Genomic DNA, 14,250 nt, shown 5'->3' with positions numbered 1-14,250 from the left:
CTACTTCAGACTTGAAAAATTCAGATGCTCTTCTCTACCTAAGGAACTTTTTCTGCTGACCTACATCACAGAGCAGTGCTTTTGCCAAAGAAATAGCACTGACAGGCTGAACAGCTCCATGGAGATTTGACTCAGTAACGGAGGACGGTGCCAAAGCTTAAGCAAGCAAACCACCCTAATTTAATATTTATTAGTCTTTGACATTCATTGAGGTGCATCTCCATAGGTAAAACACCCAGCAGATAGTGTGCAGTATGATGCAGTGTGCAGAAAACAAAAGGTTTGACTTTCTCCCTCCACCCTTCCTCAGAGTTCAGATGGAGTTCTCATAGGGAGAGGTGGCGCAGCCTGCTGAATAATAATAAAATAATTTGTCCTAATTTAAATATTCAGACTTAGCAAAAACTTTTTGTTTCTTCACCCAAAACGTAAATCCCAAACTCATCATTATAAAAGAAGAAAGCTCTAAGTATCACTGAAATGGTCTGTAGGAGAAGAGGCAGCTGTTGTGCCAGGGAGAAGCTGTGGCAGTAACGCAGCTGAGTGCTGGGGGTGGTGAAGGATCATGTGTTGACAGCACTGTGCAAGTTGGATGGAAGCTGCCCCGTGCACTGTTGCAAGGAACTTGGAGTTCTCTTTCAATAGCTTGTTGCCCATGCTAACACTCTGAGGCTTTTTTTTGTGCATGTTTTTTCAGAGAACTTGTATTCTTAATACCATGAAAGCAACAAACTCAGTGCAGTGCTGCTTGAGTGCTGCTGGTGCTTCTGTGTGTCCCTGAATCAAATGAGTACAAATTCAAATCAACAGTGGATGCTCTTTGTGATGCAGCCTGGTGTACATATTTTTGTTTTTGCTTACTTGGTTTGTGTGGGACAAGAAGTTGCCATCTGCTGTTTTTTTTGTGGATGTTATGCCTTGTTTTTTGTTGTGTTGTATTTTAAGAGATCAGAAGCCCAAACAAACAACTGACTAAACAAGAACTAAAGTGCTGAGACCTCTTTGAAGACTATGTAAAGGATTAGCCCACCAGTGAGAGAAAACAAAGACTCTCAGATAAGAATGGCTCTTGAGTTATGATTGATCTTTTCTTTCTTATTTTATTTTTTTTAAAGGCGAAAAAATGTTGTGGTACCCAGCCTTGTTTTAACACCTGGTGGTACCTTGGAAAGGCTTGCAGGTACCTGTGGTGCTCCCAGACCCTCACTGCCAAGGAGACTGAAGTGTGTGTGATGCCTGCAGTTCACAGCTGCTCACAGGTGCTGGGTGTTTCTGACCTGTGTGTGGTCTCTTCAGGCGTGCTGTCTCATCAGTGCTCAGCCCTGAGCTTCTGGTTTTTGGATGGGGTCTCCCCCAAGCTTTTGTGCTGAGAGGAGGCCATGGCTTCATCTTTTACCTTCTGTGGATCTCCCAATAAGATGAAAAGAAATTGAATTCATCTTAAGGTGTTACCTTGTGTGGGAGCTATGTGATAGCTGTGTCTGTTCAAACACAAATTTGCCTTTCCAGGAACAAGACAGCTTTTATTAGTTTGCTAGTGACAGATTTTGTAAGTTCCTTCTTTTGCTATGAAAAAGCAGCACTGGCATTTATATTTGTGCTAGCAGTGTGACCTCCCTCTGACCCAAAACATCTCTTTGCACAGAGCCATGCAAGTCTGTAATACTGTCTTTTTTTTTTTTAAACAAGAGATAGATTATAACTTCATTTCATACTGTGTGGGGCTGCCCTTTTGTTTTCGTGATGAGGTAGGGTAATGTTAAGGTTTATCTTAATGCATGGCTTGTTTGGTCCTAAGCTAGGGAAAGTCCAGGCAAGCTGCATGCCCAGTGAAGCTGACAGTGTGTGAATAGGGATCTTCAGTGCAATGGGAGCATGATGAATAAGTAAGAACCTCATTTCTTCCTTTTTTCTGGCTTCTGATAGTTTTGCTTTCTCTTAGTTTTCAGTTGTTGCCAGATAGATGTCCTTCCCTTGTAACCCTAGGCACATGCTGATAGTTCTGCCTAATTATTTCACAGCACAGGTGCTCACCTGACCAGCCAGCCACCTCTTTTTCCAGTTGACACGTCATTCCTAGCAAATATTAGTGCAAACTCGAGGGGGAATAAGGTGGATATTATTCTTTTGTGTGGTTTGGTAGGTACCTAGCTGAGCACCCAGTCATGATTTTTAATATTGCTGAGATTTTTCTATGTAATGATATGTAATGTGATTATGGAACATTAGATGGAATAATTAAACTCACCACCTACTTAACTGACCAAGACAGTCCGGGTGATGCACTTAATTGTATGGCATCTGTTACCTTGCATGCAGATGGTGTTCAGGCTTAATGAAAACACATGGCCCTAAGTCTTGCTGAGTTTTCCCTGGGGTTTTCCCAGGCATCTTTTTCATCAGTTATTTCACAAAAGCCATCTTAAGTTTCTTGTGATTTCCTGGTTCTTTTCTGGTAAGCCTTTTCATTCCAGAAAGAGCAAGTTCAGCGTGCTTGAGCTGACGTGCAAGGGACAGCACTAAGCTCACTTTGCAGTCTTCTGTGATGAATGAGATGAGTGGAATGTGTCCATAACCATCTTCCTGGCAGGAGGGAATGGTATCTAGCTCATCTGGTGTGTGTAAATGGAATCTCTTGCATTACTGGAACCTTGCATGCGACGACTTCTCTTTCTGTGAATTACCTTGTTACCTACTATTTTAATGTCTCCAGACGCAAAGCTTGTGCTTTAAGGCAGTGATGCAAACTCTTAGCCACAATGACAAAGTATGTGGCATTATAAAGCATTTATATTCCTGTACATCACTGCCTATTTTTAGCTGTGTAGTTTCAGTGAGTGAGTGAGTGAGTGAGTGAGTGAGTCATATTGGCCTGAACATTTTGCAGTGACTTGAATGTTAGTTTTTCCAATATTAGGAGGAGAACCGTAAAAGTTTTGTTGTTGGTTTGTTGGATGCTTCTTTTCATTTGTTTCATGAATTTTCTTTAGTGGTTGGTGTTGAAAAGTCATTGTTGTCTTTGGCAAGCAGAGTACGTGGGACTGTGAGTTTTCTTTTGTGGACTGTAATGGGACAATAGGAAAAGGCTCTTCCCTGAGAGGGTGGTCAGTCACTGGAACAGGCTTTCCGTGGAAGTGGTCAGGGCACCAAACCTGTCAGAGTTCAAGGAGCATCTTGATGATACCCATATGGTTTAGTTTTAGGCAGTCCTGTGAGAAATGAGCAGTGGGGCTTGATTGTCCTTACAGGTCCCTTCCAGCTTGAGATATTCTGTGATCCAGAAGGAAGCAAAGAGGAGACAGGAGTGCTCAGACCCTTCAAAACTGAAATGGTCTTCAGTTCTTCTCCCGAGGCTTTGGGGGAATTCATAGACACTTTGGAATTGTGAAAAGCTAAACTAAATAAAAATGCATGTGTCTTTAGAAAGTAAGCAGTGGCAACAACTTGCAGAAATGTCTCTTTTGAAAAGAACTTCCTTTCTTTCTGTGCTGCAGCATAGACATATATAAACTCAGTCCCTCCATGTAATTGACTTCTGTTTTCTCACCTGGTTCTCAAAAGGTGCAGGTGAAGACATAATTTCATCTCTGACTTTGTAGGTGAAGGTATCCTGTTCCTCCTTCATCAGTCTTGCTACAGTTGTTAGCTGTGAAATTGAAATTGGAATGTTTACAATGACAGAGTCAAGATTTGCTAGATATGGATGATCCAGTTTTGGGACTAGAAAGAATTATTGAAGTAGTATTGGTATTTAATGTAGATAGTATTTAATAAGCATGGGACTCTTGATTAAGCAATTACCTTTTTTTGTAATGACTGTATCAACGTGTGAATGATTTTCCTTTCCTGATTAGTATTTCCCCTGCAACTACCCTTCAACAAGCATGGTGTTGGCAATATTAGAGGCTTTTAGAAGTTGTACAGAAATGGATCATGCAATTAAAAAATGATAGTGAATCTTATTTGCAATGAGCACCTGAAGACCTATTGCAGTGCTGCTTTGGTGGTGCTGAGTGAAGTACCCAAATACTGATTGTGGTCAGAGTGCTTGTGGGAAATCATCTTGTGCTAGAACATACTGGCTAAGTTTTCAGTTTAGAGGTGTGAGGCTTTTAATCTCAGGCAAGGATGGGTGTTGACACTTGACTTGGGGTTTAGGAGCTGCTAGCCAATCATGGGTGTCTTAGTCTCAGGCGTTATTATGAATAAACTTGACTCATATTTTGGAAGGAGGGAGGCAACTTGGGGAAAGGTGGGGAATTGCATGTGGTAGTTCATTGCTTCTCTCGACTTTTATTTGGGGGAGTAAAAGACCAGCACAAGTATTTGCCTGTCAGTTCTTTGTAGTGGTTTAATTATATTGCAGGCATGTGGGGCAGGGAGGAGAGGGTGAAAAGATAGAGCAGCTTATCCACACTGGATCATAAGAGACAAAACTGTTAGTAAAGATGAGTGGCCTGTGTTCTCTGTTTCCTCATGTTTTATTTTTATGTAAGCAGCAGCCTAGGAGTGTGTGGAATAGGTGAGAACTGCGTTGCATAGCTGGTGAATGTGAGGGCTGCTGAGTTCTCTCCCACACAGCCAAAATGTGATTAATGAAAGGCTTGCACAACTTATGCCACTGGGGTGAGGGGAAATCAGATGGAGTGTGTGTGGCTGTTTTGCAAGGTGTGGTTGGCTGAGAGAAGTGTAAAGGGATAACTGAGCCTGGGCTGAGTTGGGCTAGGACAGGAGTCTTGTAGCAAGGGTCAGAGGAGTCTCCAGCCTGGAAAGTCTATCCCTCCAGGAAGAAAGCACTTTAAAATCAGTGAGCAAGTCTTATGGGGGAGACAGAGTAGAAGAAAGGGAAGAAAGAAGTGAGTTGCTTTGTTGTCCTCAGTCACATTTTCCTTGCATAGATTGGATACCATATCAGCCAGGTGTTTTTGAGAGTCCTTTAATCCCTGGGTGACAAGGAGCCTCTTCCTATAAAGCAATCCCCAGGAATCTGTCTCACCCATGGTTAGGAAAGATCAGGGCTTAATAAGGGAAGACCTGCCCTTTGTTAAGGAGCCAAGGGGAGTGTCAACTCCTTGTCACATCTGCTTCACCTTGTCTCCTCCAGTCTCCTGTGGCAAAGCACGAAATTCATTTCCGATGTAATCAGTTGCAGCAAATAATTGGTGTAATGAGAATTGTGGTTTCCAAGGTTCTGTTTAAGAAAATACAGCTACTTCCAGCTGCAGACTCAATGATGTAGTCACTCTTGGGCCTGCCTTACTAATCTCTTTTTACACTCACCTGTCCCACCCAGTTTTAGTGGAGCAACCACTTAAACAGATCACAGCATGTGAGCCATGGCTGGAAGCACCTTTTCATAATGGGTGTCTTTATTTTAGTGAGAATATCTTCCTCGGATTCTTCGAGGGTGACCCATACTATAATTATTTCCCTGCAATTCTGGATGTAGAGTCCAGCCTCCCTTTAGGTAATATTCGGAAATTATACCTACAGATTATAAGGCAGAGAAAATGTATACCAAAGATGCTTTGTGTTTTATTCCAAATTTGTTCACCACTGTCAGTGAAACTAGTAAAATACTAGGTCTTCCCTTAGGTGCCATTGGTTGGATTTTGTTGTGGAACAGAATAATTACTTGTTGCCACGGATTATAGGAAGCATGAGTGTAACTTTCAAAACTGAAACATGAGTTTCAAATAGCACCATTTATTGTTATTATTACTGTTATTGTTGTTATTATTATTGTGCTTTCCCTCAAAATCATAAAACTTTGCAGCAAGCTGCAGGTAATTTTTATACATATTAGAGGTTGCCCTGTGAGCAGAAAACAGGAGATGTTCAAAGTCTGATAATTTGCTAAAACTTAGCAGATGTGTAATTCCTTTAGCAAATATATGTGAATGTCTTTCAAGATATGGATGGGAAAGTGTTCCCTGGTGCTGCATGGTAATTTTGCCACTCTTCCCTGGGCTTTACGAGATCCTTTATACCAGCATGCTGTGGGTGGAAGGGTGGTGCTTCCCAGGGATCAGGAGCTGGTGTTAAGCAGCCTGCCTGTCTGGACTGCCAAGGGATGTGGTCCAAGGAATACCTGGAAGCCAGTTCATGAAATGGCCTGTTTACCTGGAAGCTACTTTCTGTGCTGTGGAAAAGAAGGAAACTTAGAAATGTGCTTTCATATGAGCAAGAATAAGTGGTACTAAGGAGCTTTGTATTCCTTCTGGCTTGTTTTTGTTCCTCCTCTACACCCCCATCATAGCAGTTTACCCATGGTTATAAGTTGAAGACACAAATGGGCAAAGTAGGAATGTTTTTAAGGTTTAACAGACCATGGAACAGCAGACCCATGGAAGTCCATCTACTGGACTCTGCAGGTTTGGCCATGTCTCTCTCTTGCTTAGCCAGGTCCAAGTTTCTGGAGGAAACAAGCAGAATCCTGTAGCCAAAGGCTGTCAGAGCAGATGGCCCTAATGCTCTCTTCTGATTTAAAATCTTAACAATTCTCACACACACCAGTTGCTCTGTTTAAAATCGTGTGGGAGGGTGCTTTCTGATAGAATGGGAGCATGAAATCAGGCAGGAATGGGCTATGTAGAAGCTGTTGCCTACGGTGGAAGATTGCCTGTTGTGGGCAGAAAAAAAGCTCAGTGGGAAGTAGCTCTCCTCTGCAGAGATTGAACAGAGGAAATGTCTGCTGCCCCAGGCTGAGGAAATTCTCATTCTTCCACTGAATTTTAGGGATATCAGGACAATGTGGAGAAAGTTTAGTTTGTTGTAATAACCGAAGGGGATGGGTTTTGTCCAAACTTGATTCCAGGGCTAAACTATTTGTGTTATTTTTGGCTGTAACTGCAGAGAGCTGGTGAGAGAGAAGGAAAATTAAATTTCAAGTTTCATTATTCTTGGACCGTGTTTAGTGTCTACTGAGTGTTCCTGAAAGTCCAAGTGCCTGCTTTGAAGACACCTGGAGAAAGGCTGTTTTTTTGTGTGCTTAATGCAAAAATGTACTGAGCAGGACTGCAGGTGTGTAAGAGCAGTTCTGTGATGATACCCTGAACAGTTTCCTGCTCTGAAATTCTGTTCACATATCATATCACACTTGAGATGTGTAGCTGGCACTTTAAGTGGTCTGTCTAATATGGCTCTTGCAATTGCTGGAAAACCTAGCAAAGCACTCTAGACCTGGTCATGCACTTTAAAACAGGGGAGGATACTCTGCAGAAGTGCAAAATTGTGAGGGGCAAGGGAAGAAAGGAGAGCTGGATCTTTGACTGTGTTTAGGATGGGTTTGACAGACACCAGAGTACAAGAGAGAGTGCCTTAGAAAGGTGAGCAACACGTTGTCTGGGTAGGCTTCTGGTTGAATTTCAGTCTGAGAGGGGACTTAGATGTTTGTGAAATTTTTTTTAATATTTATTTTTTTATTAATGTCTCTTCCTTAAGTGATAGGATTAAGTTTATAGACATCTGAATGGCTAATTAAGCAGTGGCTTGCAAAGGGATAGAGTGACAAAGATTAAATCTCTATCTGAAAGTGTGATATCCAGTTACTACTGCATGGTAGTGTGATGCTTCTCTTTTAAAATGTGTAAATGTGTGGTTTGGGGTTTTTTTCCTTTATTTAAAAACTAAAGGACCTCTCAACTATTTTTATTGAGTGAGATAGGCAGACTGAAATGGAAACATGAAAAGTATGTTTATGGAGAAATTTGAAAAAGGAGCCCCAGAGCCACTACTTAGTAATCTGGATTGCATCTCTGTGATATTGTGTGCATGCACTGAGGTGTTTTGCTTCTTGTTTGTTTTCTGGAAGGTAAGGTGCTTAAGTTGCAAAAATGAATGCTGGATAGAGTTGAAATTTACTTAATTGCATTTTTAATTATCAAAAAGTCTGGAAAAAAATAAACACCAAAAAGAATAAAATGCTTGTTGTGATGTTTTCCTAATTCATCATTCAGTAAGTGTGGTTTGTTTTATTTTTTTTTTAAACCCTACATCTGTTTTACAGGAGAAACTATAGAAGGTCTTCGGGAGAGCGATTATCTTCTGATTCATTCGTGCCGGCAGTGGACAACAATTACAGCTCACAGTCTGGAGGAGGGTCACTACGTCATAGGGCCAAAGATAGAAATCCCTGTACATTATGCAGGTAAAGCTAATGTTCACTGAAATACAAATTCAAAAATAATTCATTGCCTACCACTTATACTGATCGTTATATTCGAGAGGGTGAAGCTAAGCCTCTCATGCCATCTTCTGTGAGTTAACTTTTTAGTAATGCTACAGAGCAAGAGATACTGACCTGCTTTCAGGGCTGCTAAATAGATGTATTTCGTTGAGCAGCACATTGACAGAACACGCAGCTGTGTAGAGGAATTGATTTCAATTTGAGCATAATGAGTTGCCAGCACTTCTCATGTGTGAGTGTGGGGACACAAGTGTGAAAGTTTGAAATTGCCTTGAAATGTTTGGTCAAAGATGGAATGGATTTTACATTCAAGCGGGTGGGCATTTTCTGATGTTTTCATGTTAAACACCAGGGACTCTTCATAATAATACTGCAGTTTTAAAATAATGCTCCTCAGTAGTGCCTTGTCTTTGCCTTCTTTAGTGACAGAGTAATACTGTTGTTCCAAGTAGCTATGATCCAGCTAATCCATATTTATTTTATGATTTCAAATTATTTTTACTTTGATAGGAAATAATTTTTAATACTTTTTCCTGCTGTTTAGTGTTCTCATTCGCAAGCTGAAGAGAGCAATACAATGAGTGGGAACTGCTTATGTTACAGCAGTACACAGAAAACTTTTCAAAGCTGGAAAGTGTGAACTGAAAGAGCCATGGCTACAAAGTAAAGATGTGGGCTTAGAGTTTTCATTAGTCTTCTGTATAAACAGTTAGCAATTGAATAATGTGCTTGGCTCTGCTACAGTCTCCTTTAAAACACTGTGCACTGAGGGTGTGCTGAGTTGGACAAGACCTGGCTGAGTTGCTTTGTGTCAGTCACACCAGTGCTGCAGCAATGCACCCTATTCCAGTGATGAAAATTACACCACTTGCCTTCTTAGGTATACTTTCTCCTTGGAGTTCACTGCTGGAATGTTAATTTTTCTAAGATATGTTTAAAAGCTTTGGTCTGATGGCATATAGTGTCATGATGCATGGGGCTTTAAAACTCTTTAAAGTTAACTATCTTAGGATAAACATTTTCTAGTGCTTATGCTTAGTAATGTTGATTCTTTTTTTTTACACCTCCTGGCTGCATAAGCTCCAGTGGTGTGGACAGATAAACACTTCACTTCCTTTGAACTGAATACCATGTTTTAAAATCCTTACACTGATTCCTGAAAGGAAAACGGAAAATAAAATGGTTAATGGCGTAAGAGATCTTAAAGGGTTTACTGAAGACTTGGTTTGGTTCTTCATTTTTAAAGTTAACAAAGATATGCTAAGCAGGTTTTCCTGACTCTTCATGTTTCCATTCATTCATATCTTAAATTTACACAGACACCAGAAAAATAAAAATCCATCCCCTGAGATACAGCAAAAGTGTCAAAGTGCTTTTCTTCCTGGCTTGTGTTGATGCAGGAAAAGAGGGTGTGTTTAGTTAGCAAAATATGTTTTGCTGTCAAAGAACGTTCCCTGCCACAAAACCCTCATTAATGACGTGAAAATACCTGAAAGTTCAGAAGCTTCCACTAGTGAGGACACTTCCTGAACACAAGTTGAGCTCCAATGTTGCCAAAGGAATGTCACAAAAATGGTCTGGGCTAGCTTGCAGAACCAGAGTGTGTTCACTGATGGGCTTGCCTCCATGAAAGGAGGGATGAATCTACACATGTGAAGGGTTAGTTAGCGAAGCCCTGCAGTTTGGCACTTGGATGCTGACATCTAAATGCAGTTAGAGGTGCCTTCCATACCCTAAAGATGAGCTTGTGCTGCTGTGGAGACCATCCAGAAGTGGAGTGTGCTGTCAGCGCTGCCCTGTGCAGTGCCTCCTGTTCACTGTGCTTGGGATCAGAACCCCCCGCTGGAGAGGCCAGGTCAATGGAGCTGCCTGAGCCAGCCTGCTGGGCTGGGTGCTGACCTGGATTATGGGGCTGATTCTTGCATGGTTAAACTTTAAACTTGTGTCAGCTAAAATGTACTACCTAGCAGAATGACCCTTAGAGATGGAATATAAGAGTTCATTGAAATGACTTTCAAGGTTTGTTTTGGCTTTAACAGAGTACCTTTTTTTGTTCCTTAACCTTAGAAGAATTTCAATGTCACAAATTGCAACATGATTTTCATTGTAACAGTTGAGCAGGAAGAGACACTGAAACTGATTTTATTTTCCTGAGATTACAGTTTTAAGTACCATAAAGTAATCACTCATGTATATATAACTATGAGCATAAAGTAAATTTCTTTTCCTACTTGCTAAATCAGGTTTTGATACACTTATTAAACAATACAATAAAGCAAATACAAAACAAATACAATAAAGCCTTACTAAAGAAGGGGAATGCTGTATTTTACGTTAAAGTGAAATTTTATCACGAGAACCTGAGTTGTGCAGTCTGAAAAGCACAGCAGTTTGTTTCTTTTGGTGGTAGCAGACATGGTTAACTTTTGCTGTTAAAGATCATATATGGCAGCTGTTAGTGTAACCATTCTCTCTGGAATATTCTCTCCAGTCTGCTTCTCTTTAGAGTAAAAATTAATGTAGCATCAAGTTACATTTTTATGTAATTAAAACCAAATAACTAATGTGTTTCTGGCACTTAAAACAACAGAAGTCTTCACATGCATATGGAATGGAGAGCATATTAAAATTAATGTCCTGATAGTGCCCTGTCTTGGCCTGCAAGAATGGGTTTCACAAGAAACCAAGGTAAACCATCACAGCAGATGGACATTCCTTTGGTTTGCTTCCTTCAGGTACACAATTCACACTTGATGCTTACAGGAAGGTCTTATCAGCTCTCTGTCTAAACTAGTTATGTTTTGTTCCTGGTACTCTGATATCCCTAATTTCTACTCTAAAAGCAAGTATTTGTTACCAATACCCTCTCACTGGCATTAAATATTACTGTTAAGTTTTGCTTAGGCGGCACAGTAACCTTTACCTTGATAGATGTCTCCCCTGCTAGCCTCTGGAAAATACTGGTTTGTGATCTCAGTTTGGAAGATACAGGACCTGTTGGTATTACACTTTGCTGTGCTGAATTACACTGCTGTGCTGCTACTTGCCAAGAAAGATACTTTTCAGTCTTCTGCAAAAGTTCTGCATAGGAAGATGTGTCCCAGGGACATGCTGGTGACCACATCTCAGGTGTATTCTGTGGTAACTGAAAGGCACTGAAGACACTGTCAGGGTTTTAATACTGTGGCCCTCAGGTGTTATCTGATTCTTCTTGCATTACTTTCCAGGACTCTACAGCTCAAAACTGTCTTTCTAAGGATTCTGAGTGTGTTTGTGTTTCTGAGGATTCATCAGCTCAAGCCACAGAAGTGTTCTGCTCTGACTGTAAATGACTTGGGTTCAGTCTGTTGTAAATGCCTCTGCTACGTGGCCATAGTTGTTTATGTGTGCAGATTATTGATGTGAAAGTGGAGGATCAAGTTGGATGTGGTTGCTTAAAACCTGCTGCGCAGGAAAAGTGGCACAAAGGCTGTGGAGTGTGTGCATACCCCCACCTGCACAGTGCAGTCTTCTCTTTCAAAGGCCGTGCTAGTGTGGATGAGTGCATGCAATGAAAGAAAAAAGTACTTTGGGATGAATTGGCAGCATCTAGGTCATTTTGCCCCAAATGCTCACTCCCACGTTTAATCAAATCATAACAGGACTTTTAATGTTGGGTATTTTCAGGGCCTTATCTCTTGTTGCAACTGATGGTTCATTTTCTCAACTGTTTGGTTTTTTCCATTCTGAGAGGAAAGCTGTTCCTTTGAGATGTTTTTTTTTAAATAAAAGACACACAAATGTAAAAATCCTTTTCTTTTTCTGTAGTCTTCTACTCAGTTTTGCCCAGAGTTTGGAGGGAAATGCCTCTTACGTCTCTGCTGCCATCTGTGTGCGCACAGGAGGCAACTAATAGCAAAAATATTTCTATAAAGGTATTAGAAAGTAACACCCTACTCCAGGGTGTGCCACACTGTAACACATCCAGGATGTTGAAAATACTCCTGTGGACTCACACGTCCCTGCCACAGACTGAAGGTGTGCAGTTGCTAATACAGAGTAGTCACTGGTGCCCTGCTCTGGTTGCTTACCTAAGTGTGCTGATCGCTTTCTTAATGTCTTTTAAATGAGGAAATATAAAACCTTGTCATGTGAACCTTCCACAGGTGGGGTGTTGGGTGGGAATGAGTCAGAAGGCCCTTCTCTGGTGTTGGAAGTGGTGTACAACAAGCACCCCACTGAAACCTGTTTCTGCTGGTTTGATTAGTTAATCACAGAGCTGTGCCTGCTCCTCCCCGTGTCCTGCTAACAGGGAGGAAGACGCTCTCTGCAGGTCTTCTCAGGAGTGAACTTGCCTTGGCAGCAGGAGAGCAGGACAGCTCCCTGAGATTTGGCAACCTGCAGCTGCAGAAGTTCTCTCTCAGGTCCAAAGGCACGGCTGCGTCCAAGGCACAGTTTGGCCATTCCTGGAGGCTTATTGCTATCCACCCTGGAAGAGCCATCCCTTGGACCCTGAGGGAGGAGAGCACGGTGTGAGTTTGGTATCTCCCAGTTGTCTTGAGATGATGACAGTGACAGCAGCTGCTGTTCTTCATTAGCCACCCTGAACCTGCTGCATGGTGGTTTGGGAGGTCTGGAAGAGCTCAGAGTTTTCCTTCAGTGATGTAGTGCACTTTGAGATGTTTATAATATGTTGTGAGATGTTTATAATATGGTGTGAGGTGTTTATAATGTGTTGGGTCTTCTGTAGGTTTGCAGTAGAACCTGGCCCTGGGGAGAAGAGTGAGCATTAGACTGGCACGCATCCTTTGCTTGTCAGCATTATGGTATCTGCTGCCAGCTTGTGTTACTTTGGGGACAGAGCCTGCTTAAGTTCACTTCAGCCTCTCCACTCCCTCAGATGCAATTTCATGCTGTCTGCTACTCAAGGAAGGTGGTGCTGGACAAAGAGCACTTTGTCCTGTGCTGTGCTCCCTTGGAAGAGCGGGTGGTGCCAGGGAAAGCGATGCCTGTTCTTCTGAGTGAGCTGAGCAGCACAGCTCTGATGGGGTAATTTCAAGTTCAAAGAGATGGGTGAGATCTAAGGCGGGGAAGGACACTGCCTTAGAGAGAGAACTGACTAAAGAACTTAGGTGAGTCCTTTCCAGCCAACAGGCACACCACTCCCTGATATGAAATGTTTTGCACTTTAATTTGTGTTTTGCTTTGAACTTGACCTGGCACCAAGCTATCACATAGTTCTCCTGAGGCTTTTGTGCTCTGCAGCTGAATATCACTTTCTAGAGAGCAGGGCCCAAATGCAATGCTCCTGAGAGAGGCAGGCTGCCATGTGTACGTGGGCTGGTAAATGATTAATGAATGGATATCTTCTTCCTCAGAAGAAAACCAAGAAAACAACCTTCCCACACATTTAATCCCCCCAGTACTCAAGTTTTGTTTAGTTTTTTCTTTTTTTTTTTTCTGAAGAGTTGTGCATCTGCAAAGCAATCTGAGGTTTAAAAACTTTTCACAAATACTTCTAATAAAAGAAAGCATTGCCACCAGCATATAGCCTTCATGCTTTTAAAAGAGAAATATGACTCCTGTAGTTCTGAATACTTGACTGTGTGAAGTTTCTTGAGAACAACAACCTTTCTCTCCCTATAAACATGTAGAAGAAAGTGTATTTGGTATTCATTTAAAAGTCTAATTGTAGAGTAGTGCCTGAATACTGCAGAGAGAGAGCAATCATTTTATTGAACAATTTGTGCCTCCTCAGCTCTGAGATCAGTAATGTCTGTAACACTTGTAATTGCCTATACAGCATCATTACATGCTTTTCTGGAAATGTTTATGCTTTAAAATATATTTATTGACTTGATTTTAGTTTGTTGCTACCTCATTTTCCCCACAAAGACTTATTTTTTTTTTATTCTAGGAAATCACAGCTTTGTAGTCTGGAAATTCTTCATATTCCTGACTTCTCAAACCTGTCACCTTGAAAAACTGGATGAACTCTTCTTGTATATAAGCAAATATCCATATTCGTCTTTGGGGTTTTTTTCCTCAGAGAGTTACCTTCAAGTTGTCAGACTTTCCCATGG

At 41.4% G+C, this 14,250-nt stretch overlaps 1 protein-coding gene across 1 annotated transcript in view; it reads left to right on the top strand.

Moving 5' to 3' along the window:
* Positions 1-14,250, top strand: part of GAREM1 (GRB2 associated regulator of MAPK1 subtype 1) — a 105,215-nt gene that overhangs the window by 16,799 nt on the left and 74,166 nt on the right. The window contains exon 2 of the mRNA XM_031066612.1: positions 8,009-8,149. Coding sequence (XP_030922472.1) covers positions 8,009-8,149 — 141 coding nt within the window. The remainder of the gene's footprint in view (positions 1-8,008; positions 8,150-14,250) is intronic.

Source organism: Geospiza fortis, unplaced genomic scaffold (assembly GCF_000277835.1).
Source record: "Geospiza fortis unplaced genomic scaffold, GeoFor_1.0 scaffold53, whole genome shotgun sequence".
In the NCBI taxonomy this organism is placed as follows: Eukaryota; Metazoa; Chordata; class Aves; order Passeriformes; family Thraupidae; genus Geospiza; species Geospiza fortis.
The sequence above is the reverse complement of the archived record's forward strand: the minus strand, read 5'-3'. Positions and strand labels throughout refer to the sequence as shown.